This window comes from Chamaea fasciata, unplaced genomic scaffold (genome assembly GCF_029207755.1).
Source record: "Chamaea fasciata isolate MVZ Bird 193981 ecotype frontalis unplaced genomic scaffold, bChaFas1.0.hap1 SCAF_7, whole genome shotgun sequence".
Taxonomy (NCBI): domain Eukaryota; kingdom Metazoa; phylum Chordata; class Aves; order Passeriformes; family Sylviidae; genus Chamaea; species Chamaea fasciata.
This window is the reverse complement of record NW_027094092.1, coordinates 42,708,549-42,723,201: the sequence shown is the minus strand read 5'-3', so window position 1 is coordinate 42,723,201 and position 14,653 is coordinate 42,708,549. Positions and strand designations below refer to the sequence as shown.

At 39.7% G+C, this 14,653-nt stretch overlaps 1 protein-coding gene across 3 annotated transcripts in view; it reads right to left on the bottom strand.

The window, feature by feature from the left end:
* Positions 1 to 3,709: 3,709 nt before the first annotated feature.
* TSHR (thyroid stimulating hormone receptor) overlaps positions 3,710 to 14,653 on the bottom strand; it is a 46,801-nt gene continuing 35,857 nt past the window's right edge. For all 3 annotated transcript variants that reach the window (XM_066188603.1, XM_066188604.1, XM_066188605.1), the window contains 2 exons: positions 8,915 to 9,103; positions 3,710 to 8,105 (listed from right to left, as the gene is read on the bottom strand). In XM_066188603.1, the coding sequence (XP_066044700.1) occupies positions 6,629 to 8,105; positions 8,915 to 9,103 (1,666 nt within the window). In that variant the 3' untranslated portion in view covers positions 3,710 to 6,628. The remainder of the gene's footprint in view (positions 8,106 to 8,914; positions 9,104 to 14,653) is intronic.

Below are 14,653 nucleotides of genomic sequence, written 5' to 3'. Positions count from 1 at the left end.
CTAAATATCTGGTACTGTTGGAATCCCGAGAGTCTGGACGCTGCTTTACAAGTACTGGAGCTGCTGGATTTAATGTCAAGGTAAAGAACAGCCCTTGCTTTTGATGGGGAAAACCATTTTGACCAGCAAAATGAGGGCAGTTCTTTCTGCTAAGGTTCTTGGCTGCCTGAATTTTCCCATTTCTCCTAGGAATCCTGCTGTGAGCCCCCTGCAGATAGGGCTCCTCATGTGTCCTGTTGTACCAGCATCTGAATATTTCATACAGACCTTTCCCCTCGGAGGAACAACTGGCTGACTCTAGATGGGCTGTCTGGTTCCAACAGGTAATGTATTCTGGGAAACATAGTGTTGAGGGAAGTATATCATCTCTAAAAAAGGATTTATTGCAGAATTCACTTGCTGGGAATACTGCTTGTAGGTTTTGGTTTGGCACAGATTGCCTTTTGTTTCAGAAAATTCAAATTGTTGCAGGATGGAAGCCCTTTCCTCCTGGGCTCACCTTGTTTGTGGTTTTAATGAAGAAAAAGCATTAGTGCTGGGAATATTTCTGACATCCTGGTTTTTGTGGGCTTAATTTGTCTCATTTTAATAAGTAGTTCTAGTCTTAAAACATTAAAGCAGCATCTACTGAAATTCCGTGTATGTTTGAAGAGTTGAAAAAGGGTTTGATAAGTGTGATGATGGTACTGGTGTTAAAAATCAGGTATCTAAAGGTGAAGTATATTCATGGATATTTTTGCATGTATCACTTAAGTTGGTTTTGGGAGGGGGCAGAGAGAAAGTAGAGCAGTTGTTAAATTTACCAGATCAAATTGCTGTTAATCTTTGTTCAGAGTATCTTTTAGCTTTCATTTTCTGCCCTAAATGATTTCCATGTCCTTAAACGTGAAAATATGTGCTTTTTTATTTCTCTCAGAGGTTCCTGTGTTGCCAGGTAGCCTAAATCACTTCAGATAGTAGGTGGGAAACATAAAGTAATTCTTAAAGTAGAGGGTGGGGTTTTGCAATTGCAGAGGAAGGAGATGTAAAGAGAAACTGGAAAGAGGAAACTGTACAGAGGAAAAGATAAAATAATGCAACCAGCCCTTAAAAAAAATAAAATTAAAAAAAGAGATTGCAAGTATACTTTCATGTCAAAGGAGAAGCATATGAATGAATTGAAAAACCCATTTTTTTTCCTTCTGGACTTCTAATGGGGGAAGTCCAAGTGCCAGTGTGTCAGACACTCTCCTAATTGCTTTTTTAGTGAAAATGTTGTTCTTGCTGCTTTATGCTGACCGTTGCAGGGTTTCGTTGCAAATCTATAGCTGACTAAAGAATTCATTTGTTGTTTCCACAGCTCCCTCTAGGCAGCAGCAGTAACCCACATATTACTTAGGGAATTCCTACTACAGTCAGACTGAAACCAGCACAAATACAGCTTTGGTGCTGCTGGGTATTTCAGTGCTATCCTGCATATGTCAGCCGCAAGCCATGGGGAAGACAGGCGTTCAGGTAACACCTCAGAGCCTGCAGTGAGAAGGTTTCTGTTAAAACTCATGTTACTGCTCAGGTTTAATTTGTTGCAGCATTGCCTTCATGAAAGAATGAGTACTGTAGTTTTTTTTCACTTCTCAAAAGCCATTGTCATTTCAGCTGAAGCTGTAAGACAGCCAGCATGGGCTTGCCAGTTATCAGCCAGTTACCAGTCTTTGAAACAGGCTGTTCCTAGCAGCAAAGTAGGTCTTATAAAAAGTATCCCAGTATAAATGTAAGTAACAATCCAATCCTTTCAGTCACTTTCTAATGACTTTTTAGTGAGCTCTTAGATACAGGTTGTTAATGAAGTTGATGTTCACAATACATTTCTTTCTTTAGGAGAAAAGAAAACCTCAAGGATGCTCCTCATCACAGCTGCATGTTGAAATAACTGAGAACCAAAATGAGTGGGTTCCTTTTCCTTGAACTTGTTATCAAAGCTTCACGAGCTTCAGTGGAACTGCACAGGAATGCAGCAGTAAGAATGTGTCTTGAGATGGCCACAAGTACAAGCCCTGGCATTGCATATAGTCAGGATGACACAGAGAAGTCCTCCTGAAAAGGTGGGGTAAGAGTCAAGTTGTTTATAGTAATCCCACAGAAGTTACTCTTGAAAGGGTAAGTTCTGGATGGCCCCAGTGAGGTCCAAGTCTGGTGCTACAGTTCATGAGACTTTTCCATGTTTTGCAATAGTTACCCAATATATTCAGGGTGGAAAGTAAGGCCAGGCGGTTACAAAACTACACAGGATTGGTATTGTGTCTGGGAATCTAGAAATTTGGGATACTGTGGAAATTCATACTAATGTGTGTTCATGGAGGCACGGGGGTAGGTGTGGAATGGGAATAGGAAGTTAGAGGTGATGGGTTCTGATGTAAATACTCTGTGTATTGACCTCATAGAGCCTTCATTTGTTCACTTTCACATCGTGGTTTCCAGTCACACAAAAAGAAGTCCAGTCAGATGAAGTGACTAAACAGATGGAAAGTATTCCAGCTTTATGGAGGTGTGTTAGTGACCAGTGGGATTTCTAGGTTGACAATGCTGTCAGAATCTCCCGGTGTGCATCACTAAGACCTCTTAACCATCTTCTGTTCCAGGGCATGATGAGGGCCCTTCAACAGGACGCCAGGATGCCTTAGTCCACAAAGCCTACATGTAAGTCCAGTATAAGGTCATATGTTTTCAGAATCCCTACAAAGGAGGTTGAGAGTGCCTAAGGCATAATATCCAACTAATTTTGTGCCTCATGGTCCAATTTTAACAGCAACCCAGAAACCATCTGGTTACTGAGTGGTTTTAGAGTGCAGATGCCTGGCATCTGATAAAAAACAATACAGATTATGCTGCTATTACTCATCAGCCTGCCCAAACAGCCTGGGAGGGAGGGTTTGGTTCATATTGACACATAAGCATAGGGCTTCTACTCAAATCAAGCTTTTCTTTCTAAGGAGATTTTCTGGTACAGGTTTTCCTGTACTGTGAGCATTAATACTTTATTTATCCCACAAGAAAGGAAGCAAGAGGGCATTTATGTTAATAAACCAAAATGCTATGGCAGCGATGTGAAATTTATCTTTGCTTGTGCTGTTTTCAGAATCCAAATACCAATAGCAGGGCGGGGTGTGCTTTATTTTGACTATAGCTGACCTGTTGCAGATGATGTCATCTAGAACCAGTACTTGCTCTACAAAAATCCCACATCTTTCTCTATTGGAGAGGGAGGAGACACCAAAGCTCATAGAAAGCCATTAAATTGCTCAGAGAAAGATCCAAGTGTTCATAACTAAGGCCCCAACTCAACTTTACTGCCTTTTTTTTTTTTTTTTTTTGGATCATCTTGGATGTAAGGAATGATGGTCGTAGAATCCGTGAGCTCAGCAGTACTACTGCTGTTCCTTTCTATCCCTATGCACTGTCTGAGGTAGCCATTTAGGACATCCCTCTCACAGCTAGTGATGGAGGTAAAACCTCCAAACCTGCATCAGACACTCTGTCATGGGATAGGTCAGCCAAGGAGAACAATGAAGTTGAATGCAAAAAAATAGCATTAACTTCTTCTATAGGAAAAATATTTTAAAATTTCCTGAAAAAAACTTGCTGAGCCTCTTTCAATTTCAAACAAAACATTTTATTCCCATGCTTTGCATTATTTCTGAAGTATTCTAGAGAACATACATACTAAATGCCAGAAATAATACAACTTGCTGAGACAGATTTAAAATAGCAAGTATTACATAAAGGTGTGTGCAAACTCAGAAATGGCTCAAGGAATTGATCAGAGCAGGAATGGAAGAGAGTATCTATAGGATACAAACATTTACAAGAAAATGCCTGGGAAATAAATTATTTAAGTTCTATTTGCTTGGACCTTTCCAAGAGCTAAAATATTTTTTACCAAGTTAAACACAAGAAGAGACTGTGCAAGACAAACCGGAAATACCAAACTTCATTGATAAAATTCTTGGAATTCTTTTAACAGGCATAATGTACATGCAATGATGAGAGACAGAAAAGTTCAATAATGTGTAAATATATCTGTCATCCATTAGTAACAGCAAACAGCTGCATTACAAGCAACCTGCACCAGTCCAACATACTACATCTTTTCAAAGTCCTACTAGTTTCCGTGAAAGAAATATTCTGCTTTAAGATCCATGTACTTGTAAAAGCACTTTTAACATAAATTTTGTTTTAGTCTTTCCTCTCTTTCTGAAAAAGAATATGATTTAATCTTGGATTTTCTTTTCTAGTGGTACATAGTGTTTGTGAAGTTTGTAGGATAAATGTCCATTATAACTTGATTCTCTTTGCTGCTGCTGAGATACTAGATAAAGGCACTCAGGAAACTTTTCCTCCCTTTAATCCAGTATCAGAAGGGTGGCAGAACCTGGCAGGGGGATGTTGTATCTGAAAAGTCCCATGTGTGTATGGGACTCTCGGACATGGGCAGAGCATTACAAATGCAGCTGGTTCAAGAGTAAGGAATTTTGCTGATCTGCACGCTTAAGAAGCTGTCTTTGTTTCTGGTGTAACACTGGACAACTCCAGATTACAGAAGAGGAGGTCATAAATTATTATCTGCGTGGGTTTCAGCAGTTTTGCTTTAGGAGTTTGCTGAGGATCAACCTAAAATGGAAACATGCCTCACCCCCAAAATAAGCAACTAAATTAATCTATACTGAAATACTGTAGGTATTTTTAATGGCATTAACAATGATAGATTATTTTCTATAAGACCATCTCATGGAATTAGCGAATCTAGGCCCTTGCTTCGACTCACTGAAGCAGCCTTCTTTTATAATCAGAAATACAGAATCAAATTGAGTTTTAAATATTTGGAAAATACAGAATCAAATTGAGTATGTACATGGCATTTGCAATCACTCAGTTTCCAGCTGTAGTAGCCAGCAGTTCAAAGGGCTCTACCATTATGGTTTTTTGGATGCTACTAGCCCACATTATATAAGTTCTGACTATTGTCTGATCAACTTAATTATTGTTCCTCAAAGACTATAATTCCACAAAAACCAGCATAGATATTGCAAAATAATTTAAAAATACCTACCTGAAGGCAAATACTCACACAATATTTTTTATTCTTATGCCAAGACTTTCATATAGATGAGGGAAATGATCCATGGTAACCTTGGTAGCAGTTCTGCAGAGCCAGTCTGTGGAGCTGGCTGGGAACAGGTATGATCCCTCCAGCAAAGCTGGACACTCAGACCATCAGGCCACTCAAGTGTTAACAACGCAGCTGGTGCAGGGCAGCTCCTACCCCAATCCTGATGTCTGCTGGAGGTATAGAGAGCCAGGCCTCTGTTCATTTGTTTGTGATGTATGAATGAGCTGAGCACAGCCAAGCGTGACCTTGGTCTGGCCCCATGTAGCAGCAGGTATGGAGAAAGGATGCTTTAATGCTTTGGACTGGGGGTTGGTTGTCCCTTGTGTCGGAGCATCGATTCTCTTAAGCACACTTTGGAGAGCATATGTCCCAGCTACAGCCGGGCTGTGCTCAGCCAGAAGATAACTATGTGATTCTTGTAGTTGTGCTGCAAACGTTACAGAAGTCAGGTAACAGTTCTCACTACAAGATAGAGAGATGTTCTTAAAACATGTTGGAGGAGCTAGAAGTCAGCCTTCAATGCAGTAAATTGTATGGCATGAAGTAACCTAAAGGTATGATCCACTCCCTTGGTCTAAGTCAAGGTTTGAGACAGCTCAGCATAGAAAGTGTTACAAAGAAGGTTCTACCCTGTAAGAGGGAGGTAAGTAGGGACAGCAGAAGTGGTAAAAAACCAGGAATTGCAGGGTGTTCAGAGCAGTAAACATGGTCGGATAAAACAGCACTGAAATACGGTAATAACTGGATCAGTCATCCAGAAAAACCCAAACAACCATCATTAACTTGACTGGGTAGCCTGGTCTTCAAAACAAATTCAAATAAATGAGCTCCTAAATAAGTTTATCAAAAAGTGAGAGAGTGATAGTAGGGGACACAAATGCTCTGATGTTTCTTACCTGTTATGAGCAGCTGCAAAATCAGTGATAATTTGCCTTTTACCACTACAAAGGCAGTATGAAGAAGAAGCTTGTTTTCCCACCTCACCAAACTAAACCAAGAACAGCAAACAAAAGACTAGATTTGTTTTAGGTCAGGATAGCAGAATGAGAAGAAATCTCTTCCATTTTAGGCCTGGTGGAAATTTTAGAAATCTACTATTAGAAAAAACCCCAACCTCTTGACATGTAGGCATTTGAGAGCTTCAACCTTTAATTTTTTTAAAATATGATTTTAATTATCAAACTTTGTCCATTTTTTTCTTCAGTCGTGTAAGTACCCCCAAGTCTTATTGTTGGTCTCCTGCTTCTTACTTTTTTTTTTTAAGATGAGGGAATATTTTATACTTGCTCAGTGTGTATATATATATAAATTTTCCTATTTAGGTAGAGCATTCACATGTACCTCTAGAATTACTATCAGGACCATATGTTTTGGCCTGCACTGATAAGAGGTTCAAATAAGTGGTTTGTCTAAAAGAAGGCCACTCCAGAGGTACTTTCAGCCATAGCAAAGCATAATCTAAGGGGAAGAATATGGAGAATATTATCTTTTCACTTGAGTCACTGTATGTATAATCACCTCTTGACCAGGTTTTGGCTGCATTACTTGGAGATGTTGTAGCTCAGTTTGCTTGCATTCTTCCATGAGATGTTGGTTCTGCATTGTCACAGCCGGAAGGTAATCATTGACTGGGTCTTGAATACTTGTAAGAATCTGCCCTATCCCTCGGCTGATTTTCTGCCCATAAGACCTACTGCTGTTTTTGGCTGAGACTGTCTGACCTCTGTAGACTTGAGCCTGATGCTCACATACACCAAACTTGCTTAGCAGGATAAACACATCTCTACGGAAAGCTTTGGTGAAAATAGCATAAAGAAAGGGGTTGGCACAAGAATTGAGTGGGTAGAAAAGTACCAGTAAAATCTTGGAATTGGAGACAGTTATCAGCGGTTTGTTCATAATGGCAGATAAAGCATGGAAAGAGATGGGAGCCATGCACAGAAAGTCTGTGAAAATCAACACAGCCATCCGCTTGGCAATTTTGGTGTCTTTGTCCCCTGACTTGTACTGGGGGTTTCGCACAGTGACATAGATTTTTATGTAGCAGGCACAAATGATGACAAAAGCAATAATGTTGCATATTAAAACGAAGACAATGTAGGCTTCAGCCACTGGTGTCTCAGTGTCCATGGGCAGGCAGATGCTGACTTTGCTGTAGCTGCTGACACCAACCAGTGGCAAAAGGGCGAGCAGGATGCAGGCGAGCCACCCTCCCAGCATGATGAGCACGGCATGCCGCAGGCGGATCTTGCGGTCAGGCCGCATGGCGAAGGTGATGGCGTACCAGCGCTCCAGGGTAATCACCGTCAGCGTGTACACAGAAAGTTCACTGGCAAACACCGTGAAAAACCCGGCTGTGTTGCAGCCAGGCCCAGTCTGCCACTCTATGGCGTGGTTATAGTACTCTGACCTGGTGTAGAGATCCACTGAAGCGATCAGAAGGAGGTATAACCCCATGCAAAAGTCAGCAAAGGCCAAGTTACACATCAAAAAGCGAGGTACAGTCAGTTTATAATGAGAAGTGAGAAGGATGAAAAGGACAAAAATGTTGCCTAGGATGGCAAGCAGGTTCACAAACCACACCACAATCCTCAGAAACTGATACCCCATTATATCCTCACAGGGATTAAACTCATCAGGCTCTGGCGTGCATATTACATCTTCATTGCCTCCACAGACAGGGTAGTCATAGTGACTGTCAAAGGTCTGGACATCTTCCATTTGAGGGTTCTTGAGCTCTTTGCCAAAGCCAAGATTTCCTTCTCCATACTCTTCCAAAAAACTATAGTAATGGTGATTTTCATGAAAACTTGTGAACTTGGTGTTTGTGTTGTACACAGCATTGGTGTGGTCTGTGTATTCTTCTACATAATCTTTGTAAAATGGGTCTCTGAGAGTCTTGACTGATCTCTTATGAAAGCTGTGGCTGCTCTGGTTACACATCAAGTATTCCAGGATCCTGAAAGAATAGAGGAGGAAATCACTGCTGGCATTTACAGTCTGACTGGTGCACAGCATGTGAACAAAGGGAATGCTTCAAAAGCAAATCATCCTGAATGAAAATGCAGCTATAAAACTGTGATTGGATATATTTTTGTTAACAGACCATATAATGTATGATAGTATTTATGGGCTTTTTTTCTTTTAATTGTATTTTTAATTTTATCCTCAGTAGTAATTTTATTTGTTTGGCATCCATAATCATCTTTTTTGAGATCTACATTCTTAGTAGGTAAGAAGACATTTTTTCTACTGTTTATAATTTATTGGATAATACATACAGGATTACTTTCTTTTTCACTGTTGCTCACTCTTCAATTTCTCCCAGAACTTCCATCAGTCTAATTTCTGTTCAGTAGCTCCTTTACAGCTAACTAGCAGTGCAGCAATTTGGAATCCTTTACCTCATGGTGTGATGCAGCTGTATTTGCAGTCAAAAAGTTTTCAGTAGTCAACACCTTTTCAGTTAGAAAATGAGGCTTGAGCCTATAACCTCTCCAACTCCTTTTTTCCAGGTTTTGCTGTAGCACATTACCCTTTTCCTTTTTCTTTCCCTTTAATTCTGGACTCAACAAGAGGAGGCACTGTTGCAAAAGGTCCTACAAAAAATTCTTCTGCCAGTTTGCAATTGTAATCTGTTTCAAAGAACATTGTCTATACCTAGAAAAAATGGTTACAGAAGTGCCAGTAGATGTATTTTTATATTACTAATAAAACATTGTCTGTCCTGATATATTTGAAAAATAAATGCCAGTTAGTAAAACTCACCCACTTTTTTTTTTCCAGCTCTTGAAGGCACAGCAGTGACTTGGATATGATAGGTCAGCTCGCATTAGCTGAAGAAATACTTTTACAGCTGGTAATTTCTTTAAAGACCATGTATTTTTGGCCATTAGTTCTTTTAGACTTTCCAATCCTTTGGCTGGAAGGTTGGCAACAGCTGTTCTGGAGATGTCCCTAAGAAAAGGATGACTAGATCAGATTTTTTTTGAGGTTGTTACAGTTCTTCAGGAGTTTCACAGAATTCTACAATAATAATCGAATCCTAATGAGGTGGGGAATTCATATCGCCTTGGTAAGTTCTGATACCATTCAAATTCAAGTAGGCTATTCATTCCTCTGTGATTTTCACTGTCTTTTAAAGCTCTTGACTTTAATGCCTTATAGCACAGAATATGAATTATAAAGAAATATAATGACTTTTAAAATTACACCTTTAAAGCAAACCAGATACAAATACATATGCCACCACACAGTTTTAAAAATCCTTTAAAGAAATCACATCTTCCATTGGAAGAGTTATATTCCCTTAGACTTCTTTAGATTTGTTTTAACCTATTGGCACACTTTAATAGAAAGCATTGCAATTCCTAAAAGAATGTTCTCTATATACTGAAATAAAAATCTATCTTAGTCCATCCTGTATCTCTCAGAAAACTGAGTATTATGTTTGTTGCTTTCTACTTGTCTGCTGAGGGGGACTCATGGGAGAGATGATGCACAGTTGATGGGGAGGTGGCTTTCCTTTCAGAGTGCCAGGTGAATGTTACCTGGACCTGCTAGTGTTTTCTACTCCGTTTTTGCTTTGTCCTGAAACCTCTTCTAGTGGCACTTCAGGTTAGGATGTTTTTAGAGTTACAATCTGTGAAGAAGTATACCTGTAAAAAGGGTTCTAGGGTAGGAACATTGTTTCAGCATTGTTTTATCATGAACCCTCATAATAAATAAATCTTTGTTTTTAATTTTCTACCAACAGTCTGAACTGGCTCTTAGAAGAGTCTGTGTATTGCCTGCTGTCTTTTCACCTTCTCAAGAATCACAGAGTAGCTGAGTTTCCAAATCATCCAGTTTATGCTTTGATGTATTGATTGTGTCAGTATCCCGGAGAGGGTGTAAAGGAATACCCCATAGTCCTGTCTTGTGGTTATATCTTTGCTTGTATTTACTGGAGTCGACCCCTCTTTAGTCTCTCCTTACTCCTTGGGTAGTTTGCTCTAGCTCTCCCCTTTCCACACCTTATCTATATTGAGCCTGGATATGTCCCCATTCCCCTTCTAGTGTAGTTCAAAATTCCCATAACAAGCCCTGCTAAGTCCTTTTCCCCCTCTGAGACATTTTATAGAACTCTTCTTCTGCAGCAAAACATCTTGGTAGGTTAGATCTTGGGACAGATCTTACCAAGACAAGGCTGGCCTTTCAGCAACCCTCATGTGTCTCCATCAAGTCCTCATGGTGGTGGCAGCTATCTGCAGGTAGGTTAAACACTCTGTGCTGAGAGATGCTAAGACTCTTTGAAGGGGAAATTAAAACTCACAAACACTTGAGAGTTCTTTGAAAATGTCCTGGCACAAGCTTATGAAGAAAGATGATCCTGTTTGTGCAATGAATTGGGAATTCAATCAAGGCTTGACAAAATCAGGTATCGAGGGCTGTTGAGGTAACTAATCGGTTATGTGACAAGGCAAATGTCTCTCCTGGATTAATTGAAAAATAAGAGTGGGGTAAAAGCCTGAGAACAGATGACAAGATTTCACGCTAGAGGAAGAATGGAAAGTTAACTGGTATCTGAATATTCAGGTCATTGCAGCAGGGCCCACAGAGATGAAGCTGGCACTGGTACTACTGAAATACTCAAACAGTCTGGGAAGGAAGTGAGAGTAGATGCAACAAGCTTGTTCCTGGCACAAAGAAATACAAGGTGGTGAAAGCTAAACCTGATTGTCTAAAGAAGCAGAAGGCTCCTGCAATAGTATGACTGACCAGAAAAATAATATGCTTCAAAATTAATGAATGTAAAATACATATAGGAAAAAGCAATTTTAACTTTACATGGATGACAATGGGGTCTTAATTTAGCTAGCACTCTGGAAAGTTCTTGGAGTCCTCTGCAAATGTCATGTCAGTGCTTTAAGTAATTTTAAAAGGAAAGAGGATGCTAAAAATTTTTGTGAAAGAAATGGAAAATAGAGCAAAAAAATCACTTTGTAAATCTAGTATGACTGTAACTTAAGTATTATTTACAATTCTAAAAATACTATATGCAGTTATAATAAGAGCATGGAAAGCTGCAGTTAGGATGATAAAAGTATCAAGTTGTTTATAAATGAAGTAATAAGGTACAGATAAAGACTCTTCTCTTGGGAAAAGCTACGTCTGGAAGCAGTAGTAGTAGACTACAGTGCCATGCAGATTGTAAAGAAGGTGATTGGTAATGTTTATTCACTCTTGTGAGATGAGTTTTGGAACACTTAAGAATGTGAGGCAAGAGACTTAAAAATCAGAGAAGGAGTAATTTTTCACACAGCTGCATCATTGTGAAAATCAGTGCTTTGGTTCATCATGTAGGCCAAAAAGCTGAGTAACAAGAAGGACAGTACAGTTTTTTGGATTAGTTTTATTCACAGTTGTGTAACATTCCTATCAGAAATGTCTGGGTCACTTCTTGTCACCCTGGGGGACAAGGACTCGTGCTTTGGAAACAGCTGCTGAGAGGAGCTTCTCTCAATGTACAGGGAATGGAGCTGCAGCTCCTGGAGAGCTGCAAACAGAAGGGAGAAGCAGCCCAGGGCTCCAGTAGTGGAAACAATTTCCCAGGGAGCAGAGGTGAACATGCAAAGTCTGTGGCAACTCAGAGTGTTACCCAGTGATGTTAAGAAGTCTGAAAAAAGCATCAGTTCAGTGAAAAGAAAGGGCTTGGAAGAATTAGTTGTAAGACTATGTCATTTCTGTTCTATCTTACCAAATCCTGTGAGTACTTTTATGTATGTGCCGATGGGTGTATATTTAAGCAGACAGGTATTGTAGGTTTTGTTTTCAAACACTCTGCTTTATACTGGGGAGTTTGGAGAAAAGTTACAGGAACAGATGCCTTGAAGTTCTTGTTGATTTAGGATTAATTCTGGTGCAGGGCTAGGAGTAGATACTTTGTCCCATCCATGGGCCATATTAAACACAATGGCTCAGAAGTTTGGAAGTTTCCAAAATCCCAGTTTGGGAAGTCCCTAAACTGCTGGTTTGTGGTGTCTGCCAGCAAGAAGTTTTGTCACCTCTCTGTACCACCGCTGTTGAAAGTCAAAAAGCTTCCTGGGAGTCTGGTGATAATTTGTCTCCCAATGGAAGATAATTTCTTAGTTACTCCAGCTAGGTGCACACTTTGTTGTGTGTGCATCAACTGGCCAAGAGAAAAGTGTGGGATTCTCAGGGATTTTTTTGCCATACAAATTTAGACTTGATGATTACCTAATCAAATTTGCAATCTACTTCAAGCAGCATAGCACCTTTCTTCAAACTAGATTGAAAATATTTATGAATAATTACTCAGAGCCCTTAATAATTACTAATCCTCAGAGCCATGTGAATCCAAGTAGTTGGAGTTGTCAAGACTATATCCACACATAGATTGGATATTAGGGAAAAAAAATTCACTGAATGGTTTGCAAAGCATTGGAACAGGCTGCCCAGGGAAGTGGTGGAGTCTCAGTCCCTGAAAGTGTTCAAAAAATGTGTGGATATGGCACTTGAGGACACAGTGAACATGGTGGGTGCTAGATTGATGGCTGGACTGATGATCTTAAAGGTGTTTTCCAACCTTAATGATTCTATGATTCTATACACTGTCACACAAAGAAATCATTCAGGAAAATGTGTCTTCTATATGAATGCAGACACAGAGACTATAGGCACAACTTGAGGTAATCTCCTCTTGTCCTGTTGCTTCTTACCGAGCTCTGATCAGCCAAGTGTGGTCAGTCCCAATCAGTCAGGGACGATCAGTCCTTGGTCAGATTTTGGTCTGCTGAGATAAATGGTAACTGGCTGCAGTTATATGTCTCATTAACATCTAATCATATTGATAACTGAGATGATGTTTAAACACAGCAGTGCTTACGTTGCATGGAAGAGTGTCTTGCTGGCATTGCTAAGCTATAGCTTGCACCCTCAGAGAAATACAAGAGAATGGGCAAGAGGTCTGATGGACTTGTCAAGAGGATCTGTCTCAAAAAGTGACCATAAAAGAGGCTAGGCAGGAAACTGATAAAAGGACTGGATGTTTTTCACCAAGAAGAGTCACAAGGAGTGGATGGTTTTCACCAGAAAAGTTCTGAAGCAGCTGGAGGAGGAAGTAGTTGAATTGGTAAAAGAGTCGTGGAACCTTTAGCTTTGCTGTCCTGCAGAAAGGCAGCAAACAAGCCACCACTGAATATGATACACCTGGGGAAAGTCAGCATGTAAGGGGCTTTTGTTAAAATAAGTCCTGCCTTACAAACTTCTATGAGTGTTGTGCTTATGATCTGCTCAAAGTCTCCAGGGACTTCTACAAGGCCTTTGACAAATGCCCACAAGGCTGAGACAGAAACCAGGCAGACACACGCTTGTGGAAAGTGTCAAATGTTGAGGATTGTGGAAAAGGCTAGCACCATTCACAGCTAGCCTAGAGCCAGACCAGACTTCAGCTTTTAAGTAGGCATGGTCTAGAACCCACTCAGGTACTGGAAGTGGTTGTGTAGAGTTCTACACTGTGAGACAGAACGGCAACCAAAGTGCGCTCGACCACTCTCAACATTTTGGCTTGGTAGCAGTTTTGTTTTGTCCTCACATATTTTCTTGTGAATCTCATGTGATGTTTCTAGGCTGTTGCTTATCTTAGCTGAAATATACACGTTATATTGAATGCTAAAGAGACATTGGAGAGGTTCAGATAAATGTGGGAATAAAACATAGCTTATGAATTCAGAGATCTTGTTTTCTGAACCAGCTGTATATTACAGAAGATATTCAAGATATCATCCAAGATATTCAGTTGCTCAGATTTTTTTTCTTTTTTCTTGGGTTATTAAATTTTGGTCTAATTCTTTGTTGGTTTTATGAAGTCACTATTTCAGAACTAGATCTAAGTGATAATAACTTTTGTCAATAATCCTTTTCATTGCTGGAAGCATGCAATTGTAGTATGAAATCCAATAATAGCAATAATTTAATAGACAGGTGATTAAGAAAATTAGATTGAATGCATCATAATACAATTGAGAATTTTTGCCTAATCCTATACAAATTTATGAGTACTGGAATAGATAAAGCATAAAATATATAATAGATGGGCTTAAACTTCAGATACTATTTTAACTCTACTGAAAGATTTTTTTTAAGTCTAAAAATAAACATTGTTTGATTAGCAAAATACAGAGTGCTCCTCTTGCTCAAAGACTTGCTTGTGTCCCTTGGGAGGAACCGTTCCTAGACTGGGAAATCTATGGTGCTTTAAAGAGCAATTCTGTATTCTACAGATAATTAACTACTTACATGTATCTTGTGTGACTGTAACGTTTTCAGTTTGGACCATGTGCTTTGTAAAAAGCTAATTGAATAATGAGCCTGATTGTATTTTTGTTGTACTCTGTTGAACTTCTGCTCTAGGCAGCAGCCCTTGTTGCATTTAGTAAATCAGGTCCACGGAGTTGCGGAATCCTTGCCAAGGTTTCATTTTGAGGTGAAGAGCAATTTACTATC